The sequence below is a fragment of the Aotus nancymaae genome, unplaced genomic scaffold, assembly GCF_030222135.1.
Source record: "Aotus nancymaae isolate 86718 unplaced genomic scaffold, 86718_ANA_hifiasm-v0.15.2.pri h1tg000011l, whole genome shotgun sequence".
Taxonomy (NCBI): Eukaryota; Metazoa; Chordata; class Mammalia; order Primates; family Aotidae; genus Aotus; species Aotus nancymaae.
In genome coordinates, this window is record NW_026988422.1 from 52,236,525 (window position 1) to 52,251,722 (window position 15,198).

General features: G+C 41.6%; 1 protein-coding gene across 10 annotated transcripts in view; it reads left to right on the forward strand.

Annotated features, from left to right (window-relative positions):
• RAD51B (RAD51 paralog B) overlaps nucleotides 1-15,198 on the forward strand; it is a 769,161-nt gene that overhangs the window by 563,478 nt on the left and 190,485 nt on the right. For all 10 annotated transcript variants that reach the window (XR_001105026.2, XR_010342068.1, XM_021675056.2 and 7 more), the window contains exon 9: nucleotides 1,513-1,616. Coding sequence is in view for 8 of the 10 variants with exons in the window: in XM_021675056.2 (XP_021530731.1) it covers nucleotides 1,513-1,616 (104 nt within the window). In the remaining 2 variants the exon portion in view is untranslated. The remainder of the gene's footprint in view (nucleotides 1-1,512; nucleotides 1,617-15,198) is intronic.

Genomic DNA, 15,198 nt, shown 5'->3' on the forward strand with positions numbered 1-15,198 from the left:
TTGTGTATATTTTGAATTGTGTGCATGATGAACTGACGTTACCCCAAATTTTATTCTTTCTTACACAAAATTTCCTTCAATCTGAAATCTCTGGGCTTGTTGAGACCTTGGTTATTGATTTCCATCTCATTCATTCCTGTTCCTGCTTGAACCAAGAAATATATATATATGGTTGGTGTTATCTGACTCAGGGGTTTTCAGCTTCAGCACTGTTATATTTTGGGCTGGATAATTTTTTTGTTGTAGGATGCTGTCCTGTGCGTTATAAAATGATTAGCAGCATCACCAGCCTCTACCCTCTAGATGCCAGTAACACTGTGAATTAGACATTACCAATAAGATCACCCTCCAGCCAAGAACCACTGAACTACATTTGTCTGTTACAGCATTTGGACCCCAGTGCTTTAGGCCATGTGCAGTTAGTAGATCACCCTGAAAGGTGTCTGCCCTGGAAAACAAGACCCATTCCTACTCCACACTGAGGCATACAAATCAGATAATGTCATAAGGGGGTGACAGATGAGACACTCAAGGCCTCATTGTGTTTTAGCTAATTCAGTGGACTCCAACCTGTATGTAGTCTCCTCGTTGAAAAATGATCATATCTGGAGGCTACAAGGCACAGTAAATGTCCAACTGTGCCCTCCTAAGGTTAGGATTTCCGTCATGGCCCACGGCCAAAGTGGGTTCAGAGGTGGCCTCAGGCACAGGGCATAGGGTTCAGAGGAGGCCTCGGGATGTGCTAGACATGATTGTGGGAGCTGGCTTCTATGCGGCAGGATTTGTTCGCTCGCCTTCAACCGGGAAGAAGGGGGTAGGGAGCAGAAAGGTTTTCTCCTGGTGATGTCAAGAAGGGTCAGTAAAGCTTTGGAGATGTAAGATGCAACTTGGAGGAGGCTAGGAACTCAGATAAAGTTTACTTCAGACCCTCCTCCGTAGGAAAGTCTTAGAAGGTAAAGGAATGTTTCTCTTGGAATAGGGATGTCTAAAACAGATTACATATGAAATGTTGAGATCTCCAGATTCCTTTTTTTGGGTGTGTGTATATGGGGGGTGGGAGGACAAGGGAATTTTATACGTATACGCCACTGTTTCTATACTGACAAGGAAAATTGAATTGAGACTCTTGTCAAGCTAAAAATGTCTAACAATTCTGTTAAACTAAGACTATTTCATAACTGGTCCTGTGGAGTAGCATTATGCCTTGGATATTGAATGGCTAGATATATTATTAGCAATGACTCTGAGCTGTCTTGCAATGCAACCTCTTTTTGAGATATAACTCTGTTATTGTTTGGCCCAGTGGTAGTCACTTTCACTGAGGCTGAAGGAAACCCCTGCTGGTTTTTATTCTCATATTCATCTCATATTCATTCTCCTACTTCATCAACTTCTGTGGTAAGGAACTGAGCCTCCAAGTACTCTCTGAGCAATGAGTAGTGACTGGACTTCATGTGAAATGTGATCTCAAGAAAGGGCATCTGAAAGCATGCTTTGACCATTTCATTTCAGACACTTCTGGATCCAGCTGTGTGACAGCTGCACTAGGAAATACCTGGAGTCACTGTGTGAATACCCGGCTGATCCTCCAGTACCTTGATTCAGAGAGAAGACAGGTGAGTTCTTTGACAGTATTCTCTGACTATGAAGGTCAGGGAACGAGATGTACCTAGCAACCTGAGCATCTTCTGAAAATGCTGGCCGCATTGTCTTTCCTGGGCCAGCCAAACTAGTAGGGCATAAAGATACCAGCATTTCTGCTTGTCTCAACAGAAGTTATAATAAAATGGGGAGACAAATCACACACAGGAAAAATATAAGAATTGATCCCACAGAGTAAGCATTTCTCTGATATTTGTAAGCCACCAAGGACCACACTTCTAAGGATATCCAATTCTCTGTCTCTAAATGATCATTTCACTTAGATTGTATTTGTTGAGGACTAGATAATTTGCATATGAATTAAATCATGATGGTGCTTTTTCTTGGAGTATGTGTACTTTGAAAATCTTAGGCCAGACAGATGCTGCCAAGTGAATAAACAATTCCACAGATACTAGATACTTTTACATTAACGCGTACACCTGTAGTGTAAAGTACTGAATGATACTAGAGAGACCTCCAAATGGTTGATCACTTTCTCAGAGTTCCCTATTTATGGTTTCTATACTGGTTCCAGTGAGAATCCTTCTCTTACATCCAGAAAGGTTACCTTCTACCCCCTTTTAAGTCTTCTCTCTTGATTCCAAAGAAAAGGACACCACTGTCTGACCTCTTTGGTAAAATGTTTCATAATGCAAAATTTCTTAGTGTCGAACCTCAGCTTCATCCTACTGTACAACCAGATTCAATCATAGTTTCTCCTAAAAGCAGAAAGAAGAAGAAGACGGGTGATTATTTTGATTTTTTGGAGAGGACAGAATTCAGCAGCCAGATTTGCCCACCTTGCTAAATATAAATCACATCCAGGCTATTTAGATACAGAGGCATGAAATATCACACTGGATAATCCTTTCTGGAGGATATGGCAGAAAAGGTGTTATTGCCTTTACCTGCATGAGGTAAACTGGCTCTTTTTCAAGGAATCAGGAATCATCAAACACAAGCATGAGCTATCACCTGTTCTAGATATAATTTTTCAAATGCCCTTGGTTACAGACCAGAGAGTTCTTCTTGGTTTGCTTTGGACTGTGTAAATAGCATTCCAGCTTGGTGGTCAAGTCAGCCATGTCCTGAGAAGATGGAGCTGCTTGTTTCTGCTCAGGGAAACATTCTTGAGTTTTCAGGCCCTGGACTACTCACTGCCTCAATGGTACCTTTTCCCTGATGAGTCAGGTATCCTAGGTTCTGAAGCTATTATTTCTCTTTTTAGTGGAATACATTCCAGAATATTCCTGGAGAACCTAATGACCTTTGGTAGTAAATCATGTTAAATAGCTGTGTTGCAGCTTTCAGGAATATCATTAAGGATTGTCGAACACACCTACTTAAACTTTATCAGAGGAAGCAAAATTCCTTGTGAATCAGTGTTGAGACATTCATTTTCATGGATCCTTGATCCCACTCCTTGGAAACTTGTAGTTTATCTCTGTTTTAGGTTTTAGATTTTAGAAGCCATTCTTACTGTTACACATGGAATTTATGATTTCATCTCTTATATGTGGTATCATGGATTCAAGGCTCCCAAATCCTAGTTTTACTAATTCCAGTTAGAATTTATAAGTGAATAAAGAAGTCAGAACCATATTTTTATTTTCCTTTTGTTTTAATAAATTAACCAGTCAGTGTCAACAGGAAGTAGCTGGTGAGACAAATCTATTTTTTTTTTATGTCTCTTTGGTAACTGGAGGATGTTCGTGGCTCTTGGCTTTTGGCTAATATGGTCAAATGCAGCCCAGTGGTCATAAGGAGAATCAGGAGCAGAGTGTGGGTGGACCAGTGACAGTTCATCAACTCACATCCCATTAGATGGGTCAGTCATGTTATCTTAATTTACAAAAGACAACTTGTTACTGTCATTACTAATCAATAAGGAGTAGACTTAAATGCCTTGGAATCATGTTAATCAAACAATAATGAAAAATGAATGTAAAATATGGCCAATGTTAAAATGGCCAACGCAGGCAAAGAACATACATTCAATTAATCTATAGAAATATGCATAAAACCCTTTGGGACCAGTTGTTAAATTTATGACTTAATAACTAGAACAAAGTTTGATATAGAAAACATGTCTCTGTCTGGTGACCTTATCTTGCCTTAGCAGAGGGTGTGCTTTAGTGATTCCCTGAGTCTTTCCCGTGGTCCTTATTTTGTGACAAACTATAGAAACCATATGAAGCTAAGTCTTTCTGGGATATGTGCACAAAACAGTACTTTAAAGCTAATCTTTAAGGTAACTGCACCAAATAGTACTTTCTTATAACACCACTTAGTAGCAGAACATGCCTGGATCATTCTAGGGTAGTGAGACCTCTGGGACACCAGCCACTTGGAGAAGATAACAGGTATAGTTTTTTGTTTTTTAGGGTTTTCCAATGCCCAAGCAGAGGCCACTACACCCAGGGATCCAGGCTATGGGATGAAGATTATGTTTCATCCTGTTTCTATGACATTGAGCTCTACACCAGGGCTCTTGAATGTGAGGCTTAGATTGAGATCACAGGCCTGGAAGGGGGTCAGGTCAAGCTGAGCAGACCTTAAAGCCGATTAACCCAAGAGCTGAATTGTGTTGTCCGAGGGAAGGAGTCCTCCCTGGCTGATGATTTTCTTTACACCCTGGAAACTTTGCATAATTTTATAACCAAGAAAGAAATCTCCTTATCAGGGCACAAGCCAAGTTAATTCTCTTGCTTATTCTGCTTCAATGTTTGAAAAACCCTCTTAAGAAGCTGGAAAACATTTTCTTTTGGACTAATTTAGCTTTTTTTCCATTTGACTTTTATTTATTCTTTTCCTACTCTGCTTCAATCCTGCCCCACCCTTTTTGCAACATTTTTGTTCTTACCAAACGCATGTTCTTAGAGTAGAATTAAAATGGCCTCGCCTACTTTTTGTTGTTGTTGTTGTTTAAAACCATCAAAAATATGTTTTGGTCTACCCTGTGCAAGGCATGGGGATATAAATAAGTAGAAGTGTAGTTCCTGCCCTCAAGGTCCTAACAAACTAATACTGAGGTACTGTCACAAGGCAGTGTTTGATTTGTTGTCTAATGAGTGGTAGAACAGTAACTGCTTTGAATCCAAAGGAAGGTAACATCATCAGAGGCATATTGAGTCTTTTCACGAAAAGGTGAGACTTGAGTATTATGTTAAAATCAGTGGTTCTCAGCTGGGCACGGTGGCTCATGCCTATAATCCCAGCACTTTTGGGAGGCCGAGGAGGGTGGATTGTTTGAGGTCAGGAGTTCAAGACCAGCCTGACCAACGTGGTAAAACCTCATCTCCACTAAAAATACGAAAAAAAAAAAAAATAGCCAAGTGTGGTGGTGCACACCTGTAGTCCCAGCTACTCGGGAGGCTGAGGCAGGAGAATTGCTTGAACCCAGGAGGCAAAGATTACAGTGAGTCTAGATTGCACTGCTACACTCAAGGCTGGGCAGCAGAGTAAGACTCTGTCTCCAAAAAAAAAGTGGTTCTCAAACCTGGCTGCACTTAAGGCTCATTACAGGAGCATTTATACCAATGCCAGTGCCCCACCCTGGCCAGTAAACTCAAAATCTCCACCAGTAGAGCTGAGCATCAGTGTTGATTTGTAAAGCTCCCCCATGTGATTCTAATGTTCAGCCAAGCATGGGAACCTCTGCCTTAAATAAGAGATAAAATTCAGGTAGTCAGAAAGGGGAGGTGCGGGGATGGAGTGAGCAGGAGCTGAAGAACAGGAGGATAGGCTGCATTGTCAGGGGGCGCGGGCTGGGTTTTGCCTTGTAACAAGAGCAGAGGTTTTGAGCTCTTATTCATTTGACAAACTTTATTTAATCACCTCTTCTCTGCTCGTCACTGTGTAACTAGTTGCTGGAGATTCAGAAAAACAGGTAAGAGATGGTTGATACCCTGTGGTTGTTCACAGTCTACTTGAGGAAACATAAGCATGCAAACAGGACTTGCAGTAAGAGCACAGTGAATGAAGTAAGTGTAGAGGAGATGGGGGCCTGGCACCAAGGAAGGTTCTGTAGCAATTAATGAGGCAGAGCACGCAGAGGAGTGGCCGAGGCCTTAACTTGGGAAACTCTTGCCATAACCAAGTGCTGTCTAGCGAGGGCTGGTTATACTTGAAAGAAGGATGGAAAGCTCGATAAAAACATTGACATTTATACAGTTTCTCCTCAAATCCTCATGAAGTCTGGTCTTACAAACCACAAATGGGATTATATAAATTTTCAAGTGCCCTGGAAGGAGTAATGAAGTAAATGAATCCTGACTTAAGCCTCACGCCCCCTTGATGAAATAAATATTATGACTCTCTTATTTCAACAAATTGGAAAGAGGTCATTTTTTTTCATATAGGAGGTTTATTTAAATGAACTCTCTAATAATATTTTCGTTTCTATTTAGGAGGCACTTTGAAATTATGGGACACTTGAGGGACCAGCCTAAAATACCTAGTAAATTGTTGACAGAACCAATATCACTCAAGCTGCTGATCCACACTTGAATCCGCAGGCTTTTCTCAAAGCCCCAGGTTGTTTTGCATCTTGGTAGTATTCAGTGTTTCCTTACTGGTGATGGGATTCTCAGTGTCCATTTTATATTTTCAAAGACTCAAATATCATCACTGTGAAGACTTCCCTGACACCAGCTGCGATCCGTCCCTCTTCCCTCTGGCCCACACTTGCACCTGGCCCTTGTCTCTATTCTTATACTTCTGAGCCCTGAATTATGAGCCCCTTGAGGTCTGTGACTGAATTTATCCATGTACCCTCAAATGTAAGGGCAGTGCTTGACACTTACACAGTAGATACATTTATTTTGAAAGAGAGGGAGAAAGCAAGAAAAAGAAACACACTCCTGTAGCTATTCATGAACCCAGTCTTAAGGATGAAGGACTGCTTATTTAGAGTCATTCTTTCCCATAGAAATTGAGTTTTACAGTTTAACCATTCCTTTAAAATGTTAGTAATTGTCGGTTTAAAGGGTTAGCATCAAACCTTGAGAATTATAAGCAGATACCTAAATAGAAATACTGTAAGAATACTGAATATAGGAATACTTTTTGCAGACCAGCCTGCTGGAGTCTATGGGAGGATGGGAGTCAGGCTTCCCTTGGAATCTTATGGGATAGCCTTTGTGTAAGTAAGCCAGAGCCCTAAACACAGACCCAGGCTCAGGGAGCAAAGGGTTCTGCAGCTGCTTTCAGGGACCAGATAGCATGAGGACTTCAGTCGGAGGGTGGGAAATCTTTGTTGCTGTCTTCTACAAGTCTTAACTTTTCTCTCTGGTTAGACAGGCTTAATGAAAGACTGAATAACTAAAGAAACGTTGATACATTTTTTTCCTCAGATAAGCTGAAGGGTAGATTTGGGGCAGCATGTCAGGCTTACATTCATATTCACCCAAAGAAAGATATTGAGGATGATGTTTTACCTGACGTAGGTCATAGTTGTATATCTCCCTACTCTTAGATTCCTCCAAAGAAGGATTCAGGCTTAGTTGCCCTCACTCAAAAGGAACTCCTCTGTTGAGAAATGTTAAGCTTGTGAATATTGAGAAATGCTGAGTGTATTATAAAATATATTGTTTGCTAGGAAGAACGATGGCAAGGAAAACCTAGCTGCACTCCCCCGCCTCCAAGTAGAAAACTACTTGGGGCATTCCAAAGTGGCTGGACAATGTATAAATATCATACACCGGATAAAACAATTCTTTAAGATATCTGACCCTGCCCCCGTGGCTCCCTCGTGGAGAGTACTTTTTAGTTTTTCTGTGCTCAGTGGTAAGCAGGCATCAGCTACCTACTTGGCATATTTGTGTTATGAGAAAATACTGAACATCTGTTTGTTAATAATGATCACCTGTTCAGAGATAATAAATGTGTGGATCAGTGTCTGCTCGAGGCCTTCAGCCTTGAATGCTGTCAGCCCCCTGAGGCTCTCAGCTCGGAAGGCTGCTGGCCCCTCAGACAGACCCACTTTGTTGTTCTGAGTGTCTGCCTCTCAGTTCCTTCAGCGCCACCTGGGTGGGGGTCTCTGCAGCCGAGCTGGCTCTCAGTACCCCTCTCCTTGGTGGCATGGTTCCAGGTCATTGTACTTGTTCTCTTGTTTTCTACTCCAGCTCATCGGCTGTTTTTAGGCAAGGAGAATTACGTGAGAGTGTGTGTGTGACTAGATCCCGCCAGAGAAGTTTGACTGTGCTTTAGGGGTAGGTGAAAACCCTTTTTAAGCATAAATATCTGCAGAAATAGCAAAGGGAACATAAAATCTAGTCAAGTACATTGCCTTGGGTATAAACGTCCCCTCCCTTTCCAGAGCTGCTCAAGTGTGAAATCCAAGCCCCTGCCCACATTCTTCCAATAGACATGCTCTAGCAGGTATTGAGTGGACTGGGGAAATGAATAAAAGGGGAACCCAGAATGGTGACTTTAAAATGATCCATCCCCTTTTTCAGGACACTAGGCAAATGTGTTAAAATCTGAGGAGATCCTACTGAAAGTGTGCAGTCCCAGTGAATGATTAGGGAGCTGGTACTCACAGTGCAGGGACTGAGAAAGGACAACACAGATACCCAAGTGGACATCTCCTACTTCCATCTCCACATTCGAAATAAGAATACCTGTACCTTTCCTACCACCTGCAAACAAACAAACAAGCAAACCCATGGGCCTTCCTTTGAAAATAGTCAGTGTATCCAAGAAATCACTATTTCTGAATGAGCTCAAGTAGAGAGAACTTTCTCTTAAGAGGGTTCCATTGGGAATTGCCGGTTGAAAATAGGTACAATGACTCCCACAGTGCCGATGGAGGGCCCTCCATCTTTGACCGTGGTAGACCATGCACCTTTGCTGAGGGGGAGAGTCAGTCTTTCCTAGGAGATTTTGAGCCAAATAAAATAAAAACAAAATAAGGGTGAGAGAACCACCATGATGTTTTAAACATCATTTTTAATCGAACAGAGTTATAAAATTAACTGTTACCACCATTTCAAAAAGCTAAAGGTACTTTAACACCAAAAGTAGAAAGGACCTATCTATGAATAAAGAATACATGTATTAATGTATTTAAACTGAAAACATTTATTTTTATGGCAGACTTAGCACATGTCCTTCCTTCTCTCTTTGAGGTGCATGAGCTCTGAGCATCCTGGGACAAATGACTGGTCCTCCTACAGAGCACTTAGGTGGTTTACCTTTTACTGAGCCACTCATTTCAGCAGCATTTTATCATCTCTGTTGGTCTCCTCCAGCTCTGACTTGTTTTATTTTTATAGACTGTTTGTCTGGTATCAAATCCCTTTGTGCCGTGACCCTCCCTGCTCTAACTTGCTAAGTAAACTAGGCCAAATACCTGGGCAAGAGATTTCTAGAGAAATCTGAGCAGTTGCAGGAAGCAGAAGAGACACAGGGCTTTGGAACCAAATTGAAGACTCTGTTGTCTGGCTTGGGAAGGAAAATATTTTCAGTTGGGAAACAATATCGGAAACAGCTATGAGATCTCTTGGACAAGGCGCTGGCCTGAGAGTCAAGGACCTTGAAATTTATTTGGCTCATTTGAGACTGAAGATTGGACAGGATGTTGTATTTTAGCCTTAGTTGGTTAGCTGTGAGTGAGAAGAAAATGGGCAACGTCATTGGCTAGGAAAACTAAAAAGGAAAGAAGGGTTCAATACCTGCCTAAACTATGAACTGATTTACAAATGAATCAGCACTTTCACTAGAACAAAAAGCATTTAGAATATGACAATGCCCATCTGAGATACAGTCTAGAGATCATCTTCTCCAGTGAGTCCCAAGTACAGTGAATATAAAAATCCCAGGTATTTGTGAACAATGAATATCCCAGGCCCCATCCCCAGTGCTGGATTCAGTGAGGGCGGGGCCAAGCCTAGGATCTGCAATGTTTAGCAAGCTCTTCAGATGATTCTTACATGGGTGGTCTTCAGTCTCCTACTCCATTCTAACCCCTTCATTTGACAGATGGGGGTAAGCAATTGAGATTCAGTGATTTATTCAGGGTTACACAACTAGTAAATAGCAGAAATGGAGCAGAAATCCAATTCTTTCTATTCTGAATTTGTTGCTATTTTCACTTTACTCTGGTAATTGTTAGTAGAAAGACTGTAGGCAAAAAAGTCCCCAAACCCAATCAAATTATTGGGTTTGCAGGTGATATATTTATGTCTCCCATGACTTACAGTGGTTCATAAAAAGATCCTAAAGAACTCTGCAGGAAAAAAAAAAGGTAAGCACCATCTCACCCGCATGCATTGAATTACAAGATAAAAATCATCTTTTCAATTCTTGAACTCAAATGTGAATATATGACTTTTTCCAAGTTGAACTTCACCGTGAGCATGAACTCCCCAGTCAAGTGACTTTCCTTATAGACAACATCTTGCCACAGGGCTAGCTGTGCTACTGTTCTCTTACAGATGGCCCTTAAATCCTACAGCCCCCTTAAATCCTGGCTTCCTCGTGCCCATCTTCATAGGCTAAAGGTGTACAATAGGAGAACCAACTATGTCTGATATTGTGAGCATGGGAGAAGCTTTTTGGTTATCACATTTTTGAGTCGATGAATTTTTATTTTGGAAAAGCAGGGCAGGACAGAGGGAGGAAGAGAGGCTGAGGGCAGGCAGCAGCCTGTGTAGGAACCCATTTCCTGCCATCCCAGGGTCCCATAGTTGATAACGGACAGCATCCTTTCTTGGTTCCTGTGCACCAGGTGATACTAATTTAAAGTCCTCTTTATTTTCTAGTGATGGAAGGGAGTTAGCCTTTACTGAGTACCTATGAGTTTGCAGGCATCATTTTTTACCTTTGTTACTTTATTTCCATCCATTCCTCCCATAACCCTTCAGCGTAGATCTGAGCATCTCTATTTTTACAAATAGAGGAACTTAGCTAATAACAAATAACTTGTATTCAGTGATAGCATCAGTATTTGAAAACAAGTTTGTATGGTTCCAGACCCTCAGTTCTGTTTCCTGTACCATGTTCTCTGAGATCTAAGGTGGTGGTTGTGTTACTGAAAAGGGATCCCAATCCAGACCCCAAGAGAGGGTCCTTAGACCTCAAGCAAGAAAGAATTCAGGGTGAGTCCATAGAATAAAGTAAAAGCAAGTTTATTAAGAAAGTAAAGGAATAAAGTATGGCTACTCCATGGCAGAGCAACCCCAAGGGGCTGGTTCGCCATTTTTGTGATTATTTTTTGATTATATGCTAAACAAGAGGTGTATTATTTAATTAGTTTTCATGTAAAGAGGTGGGCAATTCCCAGAACTGAGGGCTCTTCCCCTTTTTAGACCATATACGGTGACTTCCTGATGTAGCCATGGCATTTGTAAACTGCCATGGCATTGGTGGGAGTGTCTTTTAACATGCTAATGCATTATAATTAGTGTATAATGAGCGGCGAGGACACCAGAGATCACATTCATCTTGGATTTGGTGGGCCTTGGCCGACTTCTTTACTGCAACCTGCTTTATCAGCAAGGTCTTTGTGACCTGTATCTTGTTCTGAGCTATCTCAGTGACTTAGAATGCCTAACCTCCTGGGAATACAGCCCTGACTTAGTGATGATTCTGCTGGGTTGCAATAAATGGTCCTTATTATCTTCCTCTCTTTTTCCCAACATGATTAGACCTAGAATGTCATTCGGTTTACCTGTAAAACTTACTGAGTTACATATTAGAATAGCTCCTCCCACTCTGGGGCAGGAACATGAAAGCAAGGAGATGATGGGCTTCTTCTTGCTTTTTTCTCTTGCTGTAGGCATTATTTGGCTTAGAAATACTCCTGGCATAAGCCTGTGATTCTGAAATGCCCTTTCCTCTTCCTGTGTGTGTGTGATTTGAAAGCTTGTCACACATGTGGCCAACGCAGGTCCAGCTTGGAGCACTAGTCGTCTGGCTGCTGTTGCTGGGGGAGTATCCCTGCTGTGAGGTGCTGCACCCCCTGGGCCTGTGGCCTTTGCTTCTCTCCTGGGGTAGTTGTGGCTGTGAGGTACACAGCATGGTACAATGCTAGTTTGTATTTCAAGTCCTTTCTTGATGTCACTGATGGGTGCAGTGAGTAGAGTAGGGAGCCTCAGGCCCTTCCATATTCTTAATAGCTTATAAAATTAGGGGTGGAGGAATGGGAAGCAGACAAAAGGCTTACATTATAGAGGTTTCAGGAGAAATGAATCAAATAAGTCTCTAGCATTCTGCTTGAATTTATGTTAGTCTGATTGTGTTACCGTAACATTTTATGATATGCTACACATTATCTGATGGACGATTAATTTTCAAATATAATATAAATCATTGAGTTTTACTGATTTCTGCTACTCTAAATAATTTGGAATTTTTAGTTACTGCAAAGTTGACATAGTCACTCCTTCCTTCCCTTAACCTTCACCTTGTTGTCCCCTCCCCGCCCCCAAGCTTCCCTGGATTTTTAAATCAGCCAGTGACTCCTGGCAACTATCTTAGAATGCTTGAAGCAGAGGGTTTTTTTTTTAACTGAGGAGCTCTTTCTGGAAGGTTCTCTTCTTACCTTGGCAGAGCTTAAGAGTTCTTGCATCTCAGACAAAAACTGTGTGTGCTTGACTGTTGGACTCTCATTTTACTGTTACCGAAGGGACCGTGATTTTGAGAACACCTTTGGAGAGCCAAGCTGCCATGGTTGTATCACACTGCCCATTTTCTGAATCTTCAATTCAGATTTGGCAATGAAAGATTGAGCTGGGATTATGATCTGCGATTCTCTAACAGAATTCTCTGAGAGTCAAACTCCAGAAAGAGGCACATCTTTACAAACCTTAGAGAATCAGAGCTGAGGCACCTGGCATGTCTGGGAGGGACTGAAAACAATCCACCCAAAGCCCCCGCGGCCCTGGCTCTCTGGTTGCTTTGCTGAGTCTATTCATCCATTTATTGAGAGTCTACTTTGTTCCAGTTCTTCTGCCAAGTGCTTTGTGGGCATTTTCTTTTTCAAGCCTCACGGCAACTCTGTGAGGTTGGTATGACTAGATACACTTTATAGTTAGAGTACATTGAAGTTTATGGAGTTTTAAAATTTTGCTCTCAATCACATGGCTTCTAAGGGACAAAGCCAGAACTTTCCTTTTCCTTTGCCTCTCCCTCCCCATCACATACATACACTCTCTCTTTTACATCCCTAGGTTCTTAACCTTGACTCTACACCGAATACCATGTTCATCTAAGATTATTCATGCACTTTACTTGGAATTAATGGCAGAAAACACTTTTTTCAACCCCTGTGGTGTGGTCACCTTCAATGCTTATACTGAGTGGAATATTTCCTTCCTTCAAAGAGTGGAATGATCCATTGCCTTGAGAGAACTTTTTTCATCTCAATTATTAAGTAATGATTAGTTATTTATTCTAACTGTGTAGCTCTGTGTGGCAACAGAACACATTTGAGGAAGAATGAGCTCTACAGGACATGATCTTCTGAATCTCACCATTCAATCAGGGGAAGTTCTGGCTCTTGCTGTCTGTTTCAAGTACTGGCCTTTCCAGCAAGCACCTTTTCTGTGTTCTGCATTTGACTTCAGTGTTCTGGCATTTATTGTCAAAGAAGAAAGAGAGGTCTCTGTGGCATCTTGCCCACAGTGGGGACAGACCTGTGTTCATCTCTCTCCTCCAGTGAGAACTTAAGGGCCCAGGAGGCATAGTGGTGCATCCTGTAGATACATCCCTTCCCTCATTCATGATACAGAATGACATTTAAATGATACCTATTTCTTCATTTTTTCCTTGCAAAGCCACTTTTCCATACAATAATCCACTTCACAGTTTATCTTTAAATCCTTTCTCAGTTGTCTGTTCTTCTGTGAAAGTATTATCCCAGCATCCTAATGAAGATTCAATGTCTAATAAAATGGGAAAACTCTCTAGCAGTGCTATGGTTTTTTTTTTTTTTGGTTGTTGTTGTTATTTTGTTTTGTTTTTACTGGTACCTCTTTATAATAAAAAGATTTTATTATAAAGCTCCAGCATGGCTTCTGACCCTTCAACAGCTGTGCCTGTGCCAAGCTGTTCTCTCTTATTTGTAAATATTTATACAGTTTTCTCTCCAGATGTACTGTTCCATCCTGACCTGCTTTGGAATGTTAGGCTCTTCTTTGTGACTGATCTCTATTTCCTACTTATGACTCCATTCTGACACTACCTTTCCTTTTTATACCATGCTTTTTATTCCCTGCTTTTCTTATGTAGATTTGCTCAAAGAACCCCTTGACTCCAAGATCCTTGTAACTGGCTCTGCTGACTGTGTCAGCATTTGATCCCATTGACTTGAGGAGGCCAGTCCTCAGGAACCACTGTAATCTCTTTTTTTCCTTAGAGACAGGGTCTTGCTGTGCTGCCCAGGCTGCAGTGCAATGGCATGGTCATAGCTCACTGAAGCCTTGAACTCCTGAGCTCAAGCAATTCTTCCACCTTAGCCTCCCAAGTAGCTGAGATGACAGGCACATATCACTACGCCTGGCTAATTCTCAAATTTTATGTAGAGACAGGGTCTTGCTGTGTTGCCCAGGCTGGGCTTGAACTCCTGGCTTCAAGCAGTTCTCCTACCTTGGTCACCCAAAGGGCTGAGATTACAGGCATGAGCCATAGCACCTGGCTGTACCTATAATCTCAGTTTGAATTAAACAATAGTCTCTAAGACCCCTCTGTGTAGGGGATCTTGTTACATGTTGTGGTTGTTCAAAGGCCAAGTATTTTCAAAGAAAACCCACTGAGATCAGTTGGATGAGTAACTACCATAGCAGTCACTATGACACCTTGGTCACTCTTTTTCATATCCTAATAATCTAATATTTTTCCTAATGAAAAGGTATATGCTGTGGTTTGAATGTGTCCCCCAAAAAACATATGTTAAGTAGTAGTTTACTTAATGGCCACTATAAACTATTAAAAGGTAGGACCTTTGAGAGGTGATCAGCCTATGAGGGCTCTGCCATCATGAATGAATTAATGTCATCATCAAGAAGTGGATTTGTTATTTCAGGAGCAGGTTCTTTATAAGAAGACAAGTTCAGCCCCCTTTTGTCTCTTTGTCACCCTCTTTTTGCCCTTCTACCATGCAATGATGCAGCAAGAAGGCGCTCATTAGATGCTGGCCCCTTGATTTTGGACTTCTCAGCCTCCAGAAATGTGAAAAATAAATTTATGTTTATTATAAATTATCTAGTCTGTGGTATTCCGTTATAGCAGCACCGAATGGATTAAGACAGAAAATTGGTACAAGGAGTGGGGTGGTTGTTATAATAAATACCTGAAAATGTGGAAGTGGGCCAGGCATAGGGGCTTACACCTGTAATCCCAACACTTTGGGAGGCCAAGGAGGGTGGATCGTGAGATCAGGAGTCCAAGACTAGCTTGGTCAAGATGGTGAAACCCCGTCTCTACTAAAAATACAAAAATTAGCCAGGCATGGTGGCAGGCACCTGTAATCCCAGCTACTCAGGAGACTAAGGCAGAGAACTGCTTGAACTTGGGAGGTGGAGTGAGCTGAGACCATGCCACTGCACTCTA